Source organism: Micromesistius poutassou, assembly GCF_964030765.1.
Source record: "Micromesistius poutassou genome assembly, chromosome: 8".
NCBI lineage: Eukaryota > Metazoa > Chordata > Actinopteri > Gadiformes > Gadidae > Micromesistius > Micromesistius poutassou.
Window position 1 is genome coordinate 7,581,499 of NC_140278.1, and position 11,327 is coordinate 7,592,825.

General features: G+C 42.4%; 3 protein-coding genes across 5 annotated transcripts; 1 reads left to right on the forward strand and 2 right to left on the reverse strand.

Moving 5' to 3' along the window:
* Window positions 1–1,546: 1,546 nt before the first annotated feature.
* On the reverse strand, window positions 1,547–2,623 carry dhfr (dihydrofolate reductase). Its single transcript, XM_084471613.1, has one exon. The coding sequence runs from the start codon at window positions 2,461–2,463 to the stop codon at window positions 1,888–1,890; it is 576 nt and encodes a 191-aa protein (XP_084327739.1). The 5' UTR covers window positions 2,464–2,623; the 3' UTR covers window positions 1,547–1,887.
* Window positions 2,624–2,822: 199 nt separating this feature from the next.
* Window positions 2,823–7,656, forward strand: gpatch4 (G patch domain containing 4). Of its 2 annotated transcripts, none has more exons than XM_084471214.1 (8): window positions 2,823–3,036; window positions 3,443–3,561; window positions 3,863–3,936; window positions 4,186–4,278; window positions 4,529–4,636; window positions 4,735–4,841; window positions 5,695–5,745; window positions 6,708–7,656. In XM_084471214.1, the coding sequence occupies exons 2-8, from the start codon at window positions 3,483–3,485 to the stop codon at window positions 7,474–7,476; spliced, it is 1,281 nt and encodes a 426-aa protein (XP_084327340.1). In that variant the 5' UTR covers window positions 2,823–3,036; window positions 3,443–3,482; the 3' UTR covers window positions 7,477–7,656. The 2 variants fall into 2 exon arrangements, with proteins under 2 accessions (XP_084327340.1, XP_084327339.1); XM_084471213.1 differs by having other exon boundaries at window positions 2,823–3,028.
* Window positions 7,657–7,792: 136 nt separating this feature from the next.
* On the reverse strand, window positions 7,793–11,195 carry LOC311351121 (uncharacterized protein). Of its 2 annotated transcripts, none has more exons than XM_084471216.1 (8): window positions 11,123–11,195; window positions 10,614–10,726; window positions 10,451–10,513; window positions 10,044–10,139; window positions 9,833–9,964; window positions 8,993–9,138; window positions 8,612–8,733; window positions 7,793–8,442 (listed from the first exon to the last, which is right to left on the reverse strand). In XM_084471216.1, exons 2-8 carry the CDS (start codon window positions 10,672–10,674, stop codon window positions 8,298–8,300), a joined length of 765 nt encoding a protein of 254 aa, XP_084327342.1. In that variant the 5' UTR covers window positions 10,675–10,726; window positions 11,123–11,195; the 3' UTR covers window positions 7,793–8,297. The 2 variants fall into 2 exon arrangements, with proteins under 2 accessions (XP_084327342.1, XP_084327341.1); XM_084471215.1 differs by having other exon boundaries at window positions 11,118–11,162.
* Between the last annotated feature and the right edge of the window lie 132 nt (window positions 11,196–11,327).

Sequence of the window (11,327 nt, forward strand, 5' to 3'; positions counted from 1 at the left end):
TTACTGTCCTCTGAGACACACTTTCACAATAAGGCGTCATCTGCAAAAAGAAGGTATTCTTGCCAATATCTCTGCATTATATATGATATGCCCTGCAATGACGCCCGATTAGTCACTGAGTCTGAATGCAACCAGTCTACAAAAACACTGACAAGGCCTATTAAATATCAAACACTGTGGATAAGAAAGATTCCATAAGTTTAATTTCATGAAATAAGTCATAAGGACACGTTTACACTGCACAGCAACAACTGGAAAAATAACGGATGTAATTTTAAATTAAAATCAGAAGATCGTGCGTGTGTCATGATATTTTTGTTTCCGTGCGCCAGACTGCGTGAGGCGACACATTTCATCCAAGTAAAAGAACCAAACAGATGTGCAGAGTCAACGGCCAATTAATATTTCCGAATAAGCGTTAGAGCAGCTGTGTTTCCAAAACCATTTCATACAATATTCTTCAAATAGGTGCCTATTCCTAGGGCTGACACCACTGAAAACATACAAACATTGAAGTAACCCATTTGTTTACCGTGTTGCACATGCCGGGCTTTGAAACAACATATGGACAGAAAACAACACATCCAAAAGTTCGCTGCGTTTACCTGTCCATCTTTGCAATATGTACTCTTATCTTTTGTACTAGTGTTAAAAAAACAAGATAGATCAAAGCTGTATGGAACTCAACTCACCTTGCGCGCCGAAACGATCCGTCTGTTGTTTCACTAATGCAGGTTTTGTGCCGTATTAATATTCTAAGTATTCAACAGCGACGAGATTCTAACGGTGCAGAGCATCCAGGGGGGAGGGTCCTCCCGGCCACGACACCACTGGAAAGCCGGAGTCGAGGGAGGGGGGAGGGTAGGTCGGAGGAGAGGGGAGGGGGGTAGTATTGGAGGTAGGAGAAGAAGGGAGGTAAGGAGGAGAGGAGGCTGGAGGAGAGGAAGGAGGAGAAGAGTGGGACAATAGCACTTCAATACATATCATTATCTCTCCACAGTTAGTGTTTACAGCGTATTGCAGTTTTCACAAAACGCTGAACAATAGAACAAACTTGAAAGGGTTTATTGAAAGAGGTTATTAATCAATCGAACCAAACATTGGCATAGGACTCCATGTGAGATCAGATTTAGGCATGGTTGTAGTCGTAGTGCTAATTATAAACCTTACCAATCACTCTCGGTATTCTTTAGGACATAATTTAAATATGCCATGTGACAATATTCATAGTAGGCCTACTCGAAAATTGACTATAATTGAATATTAACCCACCAAGAAGAAGAGTCTTATTATAACCCACCAAGAAGAAGTCTTATTATATTATATTGTCGAAACGACATTACAAGATAGGCTACTGATGACTTCTCAGAGAAAATGATAGCTTACCATTTTAGTTTCATAATAATGAACTGTTGTACTCTAGCGCCATCTGGTGTAGTCATCAGGAAGTCAAAGCATGCGTTTGTTAAAATATGTACGCCTACGAAGTATGAAGGTGCATTCATCTATTCTATTTTATTTTTTCAGATCTTATGGTAGACACGCTAACTTACTACATGTGATAGAAACGAGTTTTGGTTCACCCAGAGCATGTTTATTAAAGACAACCAGATATGTTGGCTGAAAATATGACACAGCAAATCAAGTTGATTAAATGAACTACAAATATAACATAAAATAAATCAAGGTTACAGGTGAAGGTTACAAAAAGTAGGAGGAAAACCAAAAGGACAGTATGATCATTGTTAAAAGGTTTGGAGAGACTCATTGTCCGTACAATGAGTACAATGACAATCAAATCACGGCGACGCAACATCCAGGGGTCCATCATGACACCTACAGCAGGTCGCTCTTGTGCCCCGCGGTTCCTCCACTGCGATAGGCGGTTCATGGATCGATACTCTGGTACACCTGGAAGCGGTACTGGATGCCGTTCTCCTCCTGCAGCTCCGACGACACCCCAGGATACTCTGACAGCAGGCGGAACTGAGCCGGGCTAATGTCAGGGAAGAACGTGTCACTCGGGAACTGCTTTAGGATCCGCGTGACAAACAACCTCCGGGGGCCCGGGGTCTCCATCATCTCCGAGTACATAGAGCTGCCGCCAATCAACCACACCTGGTCCGCCAGCAGACCCCCTGGGTCGTCCAGGAGGCGGAGGGCAGAGGGCAGGTCTCGGGCCAGGTGGTGAGCTCCAGCCGGCGGCGCCTCCAGCTGCCGACTCAGCACGATGTTGATCCGGTCGTTGAGCGGCCGGTTCTTCTCCGGGATGGAGAACCACGTCTTTCGGCCCATGATGACCACGTTCTGCCGGTCCTCCGCACCGGGAGTCCTCGTTACCGTCAACCGGCGGAAATGTTTGAACTCGTTGTTGAGTCTAGTGGGGTGCCAAGGGAGCTCTCCTTTATAGCCGATGCCCCCGTCCGGACACACGGCCACGATACAGTTCAGCACCCGGGACATTCCTGCAGGCTGTCGACACTGGATACCAATTAAGGAAACCAGTATGAACTTAAAGTAAATATGTATTAGCTCAACTTTGTGTTTTGATATGGTAAATCAATAAGGTCTGTAAACTCAACCTGCACACGGCTTGAGTTTCAAGTCCACATTCTTTATAGGTCCAAGGTCCACATACATTCCGTATTTCCCGCAAGACCCGACCCGACCCGGAAGTTATCGCGTATTTAATTTTGGTTTATTTTGTTGATTTTTTTTTTGTCGCCCTTCTTTTCTTTTTACTAAACTCACTGGTTACGTGAAGTTATCTTTGCTGAAGTTTAACACAAATATAAAACACAATATCAAAGCGAACTGTGAGAGTAAGTGGTGGGAGTGCTTCCGGTGTTGTGTATGTCCACTGAAAGACCCACATGGCTGCCTTGAACTGGTGGCTCTTGTTATTATACCACATATATATGTAGATATAGATATATACATTTATATAACACCACGCTAGTACACCATTTATATTGTACCACACTACCACACTACCCGTGGCATGTGACAACAAGCAAGACATTCTAAGGTAAAGAGGTAACGTTACGTTTTTTATAAACTTATTCTTAATGGTATTAGCGGTTAAAAACCTTACTGAACTCTAATCAGATCAGAAGGCAGCATTACAATGTATATGTCTATGGTGTTATCACGGGCCTAGAGGCAACGGGAGATGACTTAAGGAGTAAAACATGCACAAAGATATCAGACTGAACGCATCAGATAAACATCAGCATTGAGTAAATCATCCCCTGAAAGCCTAATAGTCATGTTTATATGTCGTGTGCGCTGCATATCTTATCTAATGGATGTATGTACTTTTATTTTGCTGTGCTTATGAAGATTGGCATCAAATATTAGAAATTTACATTTCCAATATTTGGCAGTGGCATACTGAAGAGAAGAGGTGCCGTTTCTTAAAGTACTCTATGTTTATTGAAAGGTCATTCTGAGCTGTGTGAGAGAACCGCAAAACACCACAGATGGCCGACAGCCGACCAGAGAAAAGTCGAGGGATGAAATTCGCAGAGCAGCAGCTCGCCCGATACGGCTGGGCAGAAGGTACGGAACTTACTGTTTCATAGAAACCGCTATAGGAAGGAAGCAACTGTTTTATAATAAAGCTTTTATAATAACTTCTGAACCAGGCTATTATTTGTTTTATAGTAACTATTATAGGAACCAAGTGAATGTACTGACAGATGAGTTACACCTTTATGTATTGACTGTACCGATTGTTTTACATTAACATTGCTAAAGTAAGTATATGTTTATGACAGTAGCCAGTAGTTTAGTTATTGTGAAACGTTTAACTAGGTGTAGAATGTGATGAAATGTGTGTCTGTGAATCTGATTGCCACAGGTAAAGGACTAGGGCGGGATGAGGACGGTATCTCAGAAGCCATCCGAGTCAAAGTGAAATGTAACAAAGAAGGGGTAGGTTGTGTGTGTGTGTGTGTGTGTGTGTGTGTGTGTGTGTGTGTGTGTGTGTGTGTGTGTGTGTGTGTGTGTGTGTGTGTGTGTGTGTGTGTGAACAGATTAACCTGTCATGGGGAGAGGCTCAACATGCTGCCAGGGACCGAATGCAATGGAGAGTGCTCATTGAAGCCTTATGTCCCATAGGGCACGAAGAGGAGTAGTAGTAGTAGTAGTAGTGTGTGTTCTAATGGTTACTTTATGTTCCAGATTGGACACAAGAAGGCAGAAGAGTTCACCTTCCATTGGTGGGACCACGTCTTCAACAAGGCTTCCTCTAGCCTCCAGGTGGAGTCTGGCCAGGTAGTTTATCACCTGAGCAATTTGAGCAGGTTTCATTTTATGGTTAATAATCTGTTATAATCTTATAGTATATAATATGATCAGATATAATCTCATGGTTTATAACCAAGCAGGTATAAACTGTTATAATTTTGAAGTTTATAATTGAGCAGAGATAATCAGGTATCATTTTATAGTTTATAATCTGAGCAGGCAGAATGCGGCAGAATCTGCTCGCTTTACAATCTAACCAGAATTTTGTCTGGTCCAGAATGGGGTGGAGGTGAAGGCCAATGCGGGGACGGAGGGGAGCGTCTCCAACAAGAAACCCAGAAAAGCAGCGCTGTGCAAGGACAAGATGTACGGCTGCTTCGTCAAGGTAGCGTCTCACAACAGTAGTATCACTCACATCTTCTCATACCCATCTACATACACCAACCCATCAGGGACCAGCGTGATGCAGTGTTTGTGTCCCAGGCGGGGACTCTGCTGTCAGGGGAGGCGCAGCCGGAACCTCAGAGCAGCGACTCTAGCAGCAGCAGCTCGGAGGACGATGACCGCATGGACCTGTCCTCTATGACCAGGTACTCAACCAGTACAGTAGTGTTGTAATGTCCCTGCTCCATGCCACCTAGGTGGCTGCCACACTCCACCTAGGTGGCTTCACTGGGCTCACCCCGTTGACCAGTGCTGTGTTCCAATATCCATACTTTCCGTACTTACTATACTTAGTTTGAGTAGGTAAGGCGTTCCAATTAAGATCGGGGTGAAAAGAAGTGTACTTAAAGGACCTGGATGGTGTACTCAAAACGGTCAAACAGCGGAGTGTGGATCGATGTACACTTTTCGTACTCGATTTTCCACATAGCCTGCATTAATGGAGTCATTTTGTAGTTTTTATAGCTTTTTATAGCTGCTAGGCGTAAAGGGTTCATCGTTCAAAGCGGGATGTTTATTACGGGGGAGGAGCCGCGACGGCAGTCGCGATCGTAATTTCCGGTTAGAGCACCACGGAGTATTCGATTTGGAACAACACTGACATCTGAAAATCTGGGCACTTAGTGAGTGCGGATAGTGTACTACGTTTAAGTGTACTCATGGAAGTATGGACATTGGAATACAGCACAGAACACACAGTGGTGATGTGAAAACTGGTTTATTGCAGTTTGGAGTACAACGATACACAAAACATGTGTTGAGTACTGCCATGTCTAAGATCTCCTGAGTCTGTGTGGGGAGGGCTGGCTTAACATGTGGAAATTCAATGCACAACAGTTGTGCAGCCTCACCCAGCCCCAGAGTCTAATCAGTCCAACTCCAGCCGGGTGAGGCTGCTTAGACCAGCCATCAACCACACACACTCCACAGGTATTTACTTGCAGTATGTGCATTTGTATGTACCAGTATTAACAGCTATACTATGAATTTTCTCAACAGGCTTTCTGATGCTGACCTGATGAAGGCTTGTGGCGGACGTACAGCTCACAAGTAACACTTTTATATATTATTATATTGTATATTATAGATAAATACAAGTCACACTTTATTTTTACAATTATTAATTAATTAATATTAAAGGTGCTCTAGTTAAGATTTAGGTAAGGTAAGAATCTTAAAAAGAGAGGGAGCAGATAATAACAGAAGAGAGCAACATTTTGAAACCAAACAACCCCTAACCAATCAGGGAAAAGATTCCCTGCCGTCTCTAATTGAATTGACTAATACAGAGACAGGCGCAGTGAACTCAAAACAGATATTATAACAGTGCAGTTCACTGACTATGTGTATATATATATTACTCTACTAACCACTTTTGCCCTTTTCCACCGACAGTACCAGCTCAACTTGCCTCGACTTGGCCCGCCTTTTTTTGCGTTTCCGCCAAAAAAAGTACCTGGTACTTTTTTTAGTAGCACCTCCGTCGAGGTTCAAAGCGAGCTGAGCTGGTACTTTTGTGTGACGTAAACAGACTGCTGGCCACTGATTGGCCAGCAGAGTGTAGGCGGCTGCCAACGGGAATAATCACTCGAAGTTAAGTTGTGTCGCTCCTTTCCCGGGGCTCGAGTTTCGCCGTCATCAACGTTACCGTATGACAACAATAGACACACGCCCATTGCGTTTTTTAATTTTATTTTATTTCCCGTCATAACCTTTCCCAGGAATCAGAAAATAGTCTTGATCAGATTTCCCGGGAATCCCATCTCCCGGGATTAAACCCTAATGATTACCCGCCCACGTTGAAGAGGTTTTTTTCTACGACCCACCCACATTGAAGAGGTACTTTTTTAGATGGAAACACAACCTGCCTGGAACCAAACCAAGTCGTGCCGCGCTAAATCGTGGCGAGTTGAGCCGGTACTGTCGGTGGAAAAGCGGCATTTGTGTATATTCCCTGCTTTGTGGTTAAAGACTACACTTCCCATGACCACTCTCATTTCTCTCTGGCACAGGGGGGCACGGCACGGCTTCGGAATGAGCGCCAAGCTGGCCAGACTGGAACAACAGGAAGCGGAATACATGGCCAAATATGGCAAGAAAAATCAACAGCCAAACAACCAGCAAGAGAAAACCCCACCTGTCGACCAATCAACAGCAAAATCCCAGGAGGAGATATGTGAGGTCCCTCAGAAGAAGAAGAAGAAGAAGAAGAAGAAAGCTGATATAGAAGAGAAAGAGGACTCCTCACCCCAAGAGGAGATAAGTGAGGTCCCTCAGGAGAAGAAGAAAAGGAAGAAAAATAAAGCTGATCTAGAAGAGAAGGAGGACTCCTCACCCCAAGAGGAGATAAGTGAGGTCCCTCAGGTGGAGAAGAAGAAGAAGAAGAAGAAGAAAAAAAAGAAAGCTGATCTAGAAGAGGAGGAGGAGGACTCCACACCCCAGGAGGAGATAAGTGAGGTCCCACAGGAGGAGAAGAAAAAGAAAGGTAATCTAGAAGAGGAAGAATTGGAATTGATGGAGGCTGCCGTGAAGACACCGGAGTGTTCCTTAGAAAAACAACCCCTTAAAGAAAAGAAGAGAAAATCCTGCCGGGAAGAAAAGGAGACGGAAGAGGAATGTCCTCCAAAACCCAAGAACAAGAAGAAGAAGAAGGGGAGGAAGGAGAAGGAAGGGGAGACCAACATGGATGAGGAGGAGACAAAAATAGAGGAGGATCAGACACAGGAGGTCCAAGCCGCTGCTCCTCCCAAGAGGAAGAGGAGCAAGGAGTCCAGAGAGTAGGAGATGGGGTCGGCAATAGTTTCTTTCAGTCCATCCTTCAGGAATTTCTTGAAAGACTTGTTCCAAAAAGAAAATTTTCACTGTGCATTGTTAAATTAACAGTTTATAATATTATAAAACTATCTTTTTGCCTTTTGAAATATACAAATATTTCCTGAATATATATCTGGATGGTCAACATGTTTTAGATGTTTTCTGCTGGGAAGGATCGGGCGTGTTTACCATAAAGGAATACTCCCATCAGAAAAACTTTATGTAAGCTTGCACTAATTCAAATCGAAAAATAAATGTGATTATAAGAATATATTTAAAGGAAAAAGTGGAAAGGTTGAAAAAATAACTTGGTTGGCCAGGGCTACTTAATTGATCAAGTCACTTTGATATGTTTAGAGATATCTCAGTCTATAGAGATATGTTATGTTATCTATTCTACATCTATTTAGAGCTGGGTTTTTTTTAGATATGTAATGGTACGTAGATCTGTAATAGAGATGTGTTGTTGTATTTACATAAGGGGTGTGGATCTACTCAGCTCTACACCAGGGGTCCCCAACCTTTGAATTTAGGCGTAAAACTAAATTGTCTTAAAAACATTTTGAGAACCACCTCATGTTAAATATGTAGATAAATATATTTATATATATTAGGTTAAATATATAGATAAATGCTGAGAAAAGAGTGCCAGCTACATAATTATTACTGCAGGAAGGTCATGGTCATTGTAAATAAACATTACAATCGATAACATGTTGGAATGCACAAAGCGACACTATTCGCGTATCTGCAGTACCCTCACGTGCCGCAGGGTGAAAAAAACATTCCTAGAATGCCCTCATCAAAATTGGGCTCTCACAGATGAAGCGGTTATTTATGTTGCAGTTGACTGATCTCCAGCTGGCCAGCAGGTCTGTCCTTGTGAGAGAATGGATACAGCCACTACTGGGGGAAGACCCGTCCACCCAGTACCTGGAACACGCACACCTATTAGTAGGCTACTAATACACACCGGTTAGTAGTATACACACCTGTTACTACTTAGACCTATACACTTGTTACTTCTAATAGGATTAAACACCTGTTAGTACTAGTACACACTTAGTATCACACCCTTAATATGAGTGTAACGGTAACCTACGTTGTTGTGAGTTCGCTTCCATCGTCCCAAGTCCCCCGACTTCCCGTCTGCCATTTCCCTCCAGTCCAGTAACCACGATCATTATTGACGGAATAGGTCACCGTACGGGTAGCGATGAACTCCTATTCAGGAACATCATAAAATTATACTCTCATTGCGACCATATTAGGTTCCACGGAAGAACTGTTTAACAGTAGGCTACTCGTTCATGTCGTAGGCCTACATTAGCCCCAGACTTCATGACTTGGGAACTTTTGGGATATTTAGTAGTAGTCATATTCAAATTCCTGTCAACAAGTCTTCCCGGAGGATAGTGGAAATATAAGACATGTTGATGTAAATAGTGATGTGATAGTAGTGATGACGTGTTGGAGTTCCTACCTGCTCCTCCTGCGTCTGGATAATCACTAACTGGGCCTGAAGCTGTCGGCAGTACTCCTGGCTTTCGCTCCACGACTTCCACCCGTTGTAAAATAAATAACAGCTGGATCCGAAAGAAACCCAACCCTTCTGGCACGGCTTACACACTAAAGAATGATATAAAACATTGGTATACACACTATACAAAATAATATCATTCAATGGCCTACACACTATAAAAATGTATTTGCACACTCAACATAATATCGTTAGTTGCGTATCCGTGCGTGTGCGCGTGTCGGCTCATGAGCATCTGTACCGTGGCCTGAGCACACCTCTCCGAAGTGTACTCAGGCCACGGAATTTAACTGCACTTGAGTGCGGCTGGCGTGCTCACACTAGACAAACGATCTAGACGTTAGGGCGAACGTAGTCGGGCACGGTACACATGGCCTAGTGTGAGTGCGCCCTAATTGCCAAAGTCATATTTTGGCCAAATTGCGATAGGCTATCTAACCTAACTACTGTCCTAAGGCTGCTGATTCACTGTGCATCATTGGCTATATCCTAAGCCAATCAGTGTGCTTTTTACATTCCATAATCATTATCTGCCTAAGTCATCTATTTGACTTGGGCATTTTTGACGCTAAATGCAAGATGAACCATAACATTTGACTGAGGCAATTATGCTATGAGGCTATCGATATATAATATTACAGTTCATAAGTATAGTATTATGGTAAACAGATATATATATATATATATATATATTACAATTTTTAAAGTATTTGACAGAATTTCTAAATTATTCGGAAATCTTTTTTTGAACTATTACCTGTCTTGTGATATGTTTGCAAGTACCTTTTTTAGGGCAGTAATCTTTGACTTTGAAGATTTCCATTGCAGTGATGACGTTAAGAGTCCAGTTGAGAGCATCTCTTTCTCTCTTCAAGTCTTCTACTTGTCTATCCAATTCACTTTGACTGCTTCTTGCTGAGGAAGGATTGTAATATTATATAGATATATATTCAGTACCAGTAAAGTATAGAGGCTAAACTTTGTAGTGACTGACAGTGTAAGAGCAGATAGATGATCGCAGAGAGCAGGAGGAGAGAGAGGAGCCCCAAAAAGACTGAAGCAATCAACGCCGGATACTGTGATCTGTTTGCTAAGAAGAGAAGAAAAAGTTGCATAAATATATTTATTAAACATGCAGTGTGTAGGATTAAGTAGCATCAACTTTCCCTTTCATTGATAGGTTTATACATTTGATTTAGTCATTTGGTCTGTGAAACTATAGGTCATAGCTTACAAGTAATGAATCCATTAGGATTAAAATAATAATAAGTGTGTACTCTCTAGAGCTGCTTGTCTACCAACCTGACCCCCCCCCCCCCCCCCCCCCCCCAGCCATATACCTGACCCTAATCTCAGGTCCAGCAGTACCTCCCCCCATCTATGTACCCAACCCCCACCTACCTGAAGTGATCAGCTCCTGGTTCTCGCTTGGCTCCTTTTTTATCTCATCCTTTATAACTAAGTCTGTGGAAAAACATTTTCAGATTATAATTTGAAACTAATAATTTGAACAAAGTGAGGATTTTCTTAAAGTCAAAAATAGAGTGTAAACATAAAGACTTACCGCAGGGAGAAACGTTGTTGGTCCTGAATGCAATTGTTGTGTAAAGCAACTCGTCGTCCATTGTGTAATTTCACTAGCAAAACATCCCTCCTTTTCTTCAGAGGAACGGTAAACTGAAAATATGTTTAGATTTTTGTTGGGTGGGTTTGTTGGGTCTAGTGTGTAGTTGGTTTAAAACTCAGATGAGGAACAAAGATCTTAAGTTAACATGAACTTCTGCCTTTAGAGTGATTCAACAGGAAAACACTTCTGGTTTGTGTTTTCGTGACTTTGGTTTCCATTACTTTGTTTTAGGTTGTCCTCAAATAATTCAGATTGTTTTTTACCAACATAATGCTAAACAATATCAAATTCAAATATAAGTGCAATTAAGTGCAAGTTCAAGTGTAGGGTAGGCCATTTATTTGACAGAAATTATGACATTTTCTTCACATCACAAGGATTTCTGGTTGTTTATTCTGGCCTTACCACATAAGGCACAAATTAAATGATTGGTTGGCTTACCTTACCATGACCGGAGTCCTCCACAAGGCTAGGCAGAACCAGAACTATTCAGAGTCTCTTGTTGGGCGTACCCTCTGGGCATACCTATTGTGAAAGCTAGCAGGCAAGTCACGTGTTTTGGGGGAGTGGCTTTGAAAGGAAGGCCTTTAGTAAAATGTTCAGAATTGCCTAACCTGCCATTCATTTGAGGTAAATTTAGAAAAAAAAGTA

Bases quoted from the DNA above. Each gene is read 5' to 3' on its own strand.
- dhfr (XM_084471613.1), bottom strand. From the start codon at position 2,463: ATGTCCCGGGTGCTGAACTGTATCGTGGCCGTGTGTCCGGACGGGGGC.
- gpatch4 (XM_084471214.1), top strand. From the start codon at position 3,483: ATGGCCGACAGCCGACCAGAGAAAAGTCGAGGGATGAAATTCGCAGAG. The intron at 4,637-4,734 runs GTAGCGTCTCAC...TTTGTGTCCCAG, and splicing joins TGTACGGCTGCTTCGTCAAG to GCGGGGACTCTGCTGTCAGG. The intron at 4,842-5,694 runs GTACTCAACCAG...TTTTCTCAACAG, and splicing joins GACCTGTCCTCTATGACCAG to GCTTTCTGATGCTGACCTGA.
- LOC311351121 (XM_084471216.1), bottom strand. From the start codon at position 10,674: ATGGACGACGAGTTGCTTTACACAACAATTGCATTCAGGACCAACAAC. The intron at 10,140-10,450 runs GTAGGTGGGGGT...TTCTCTTCTTAG, and splicing joins CCAGGAGCTGATCACTTCAG to CAAACAGATCACAGTATCCG. The intron at 9,965-10,043 runs GTCAGTCACTAC...ATCCTTCCTCAG, and splicing joins CATCTATCTGCTCTTACACT to CAAGAAGCAGTCAAAGTGAA.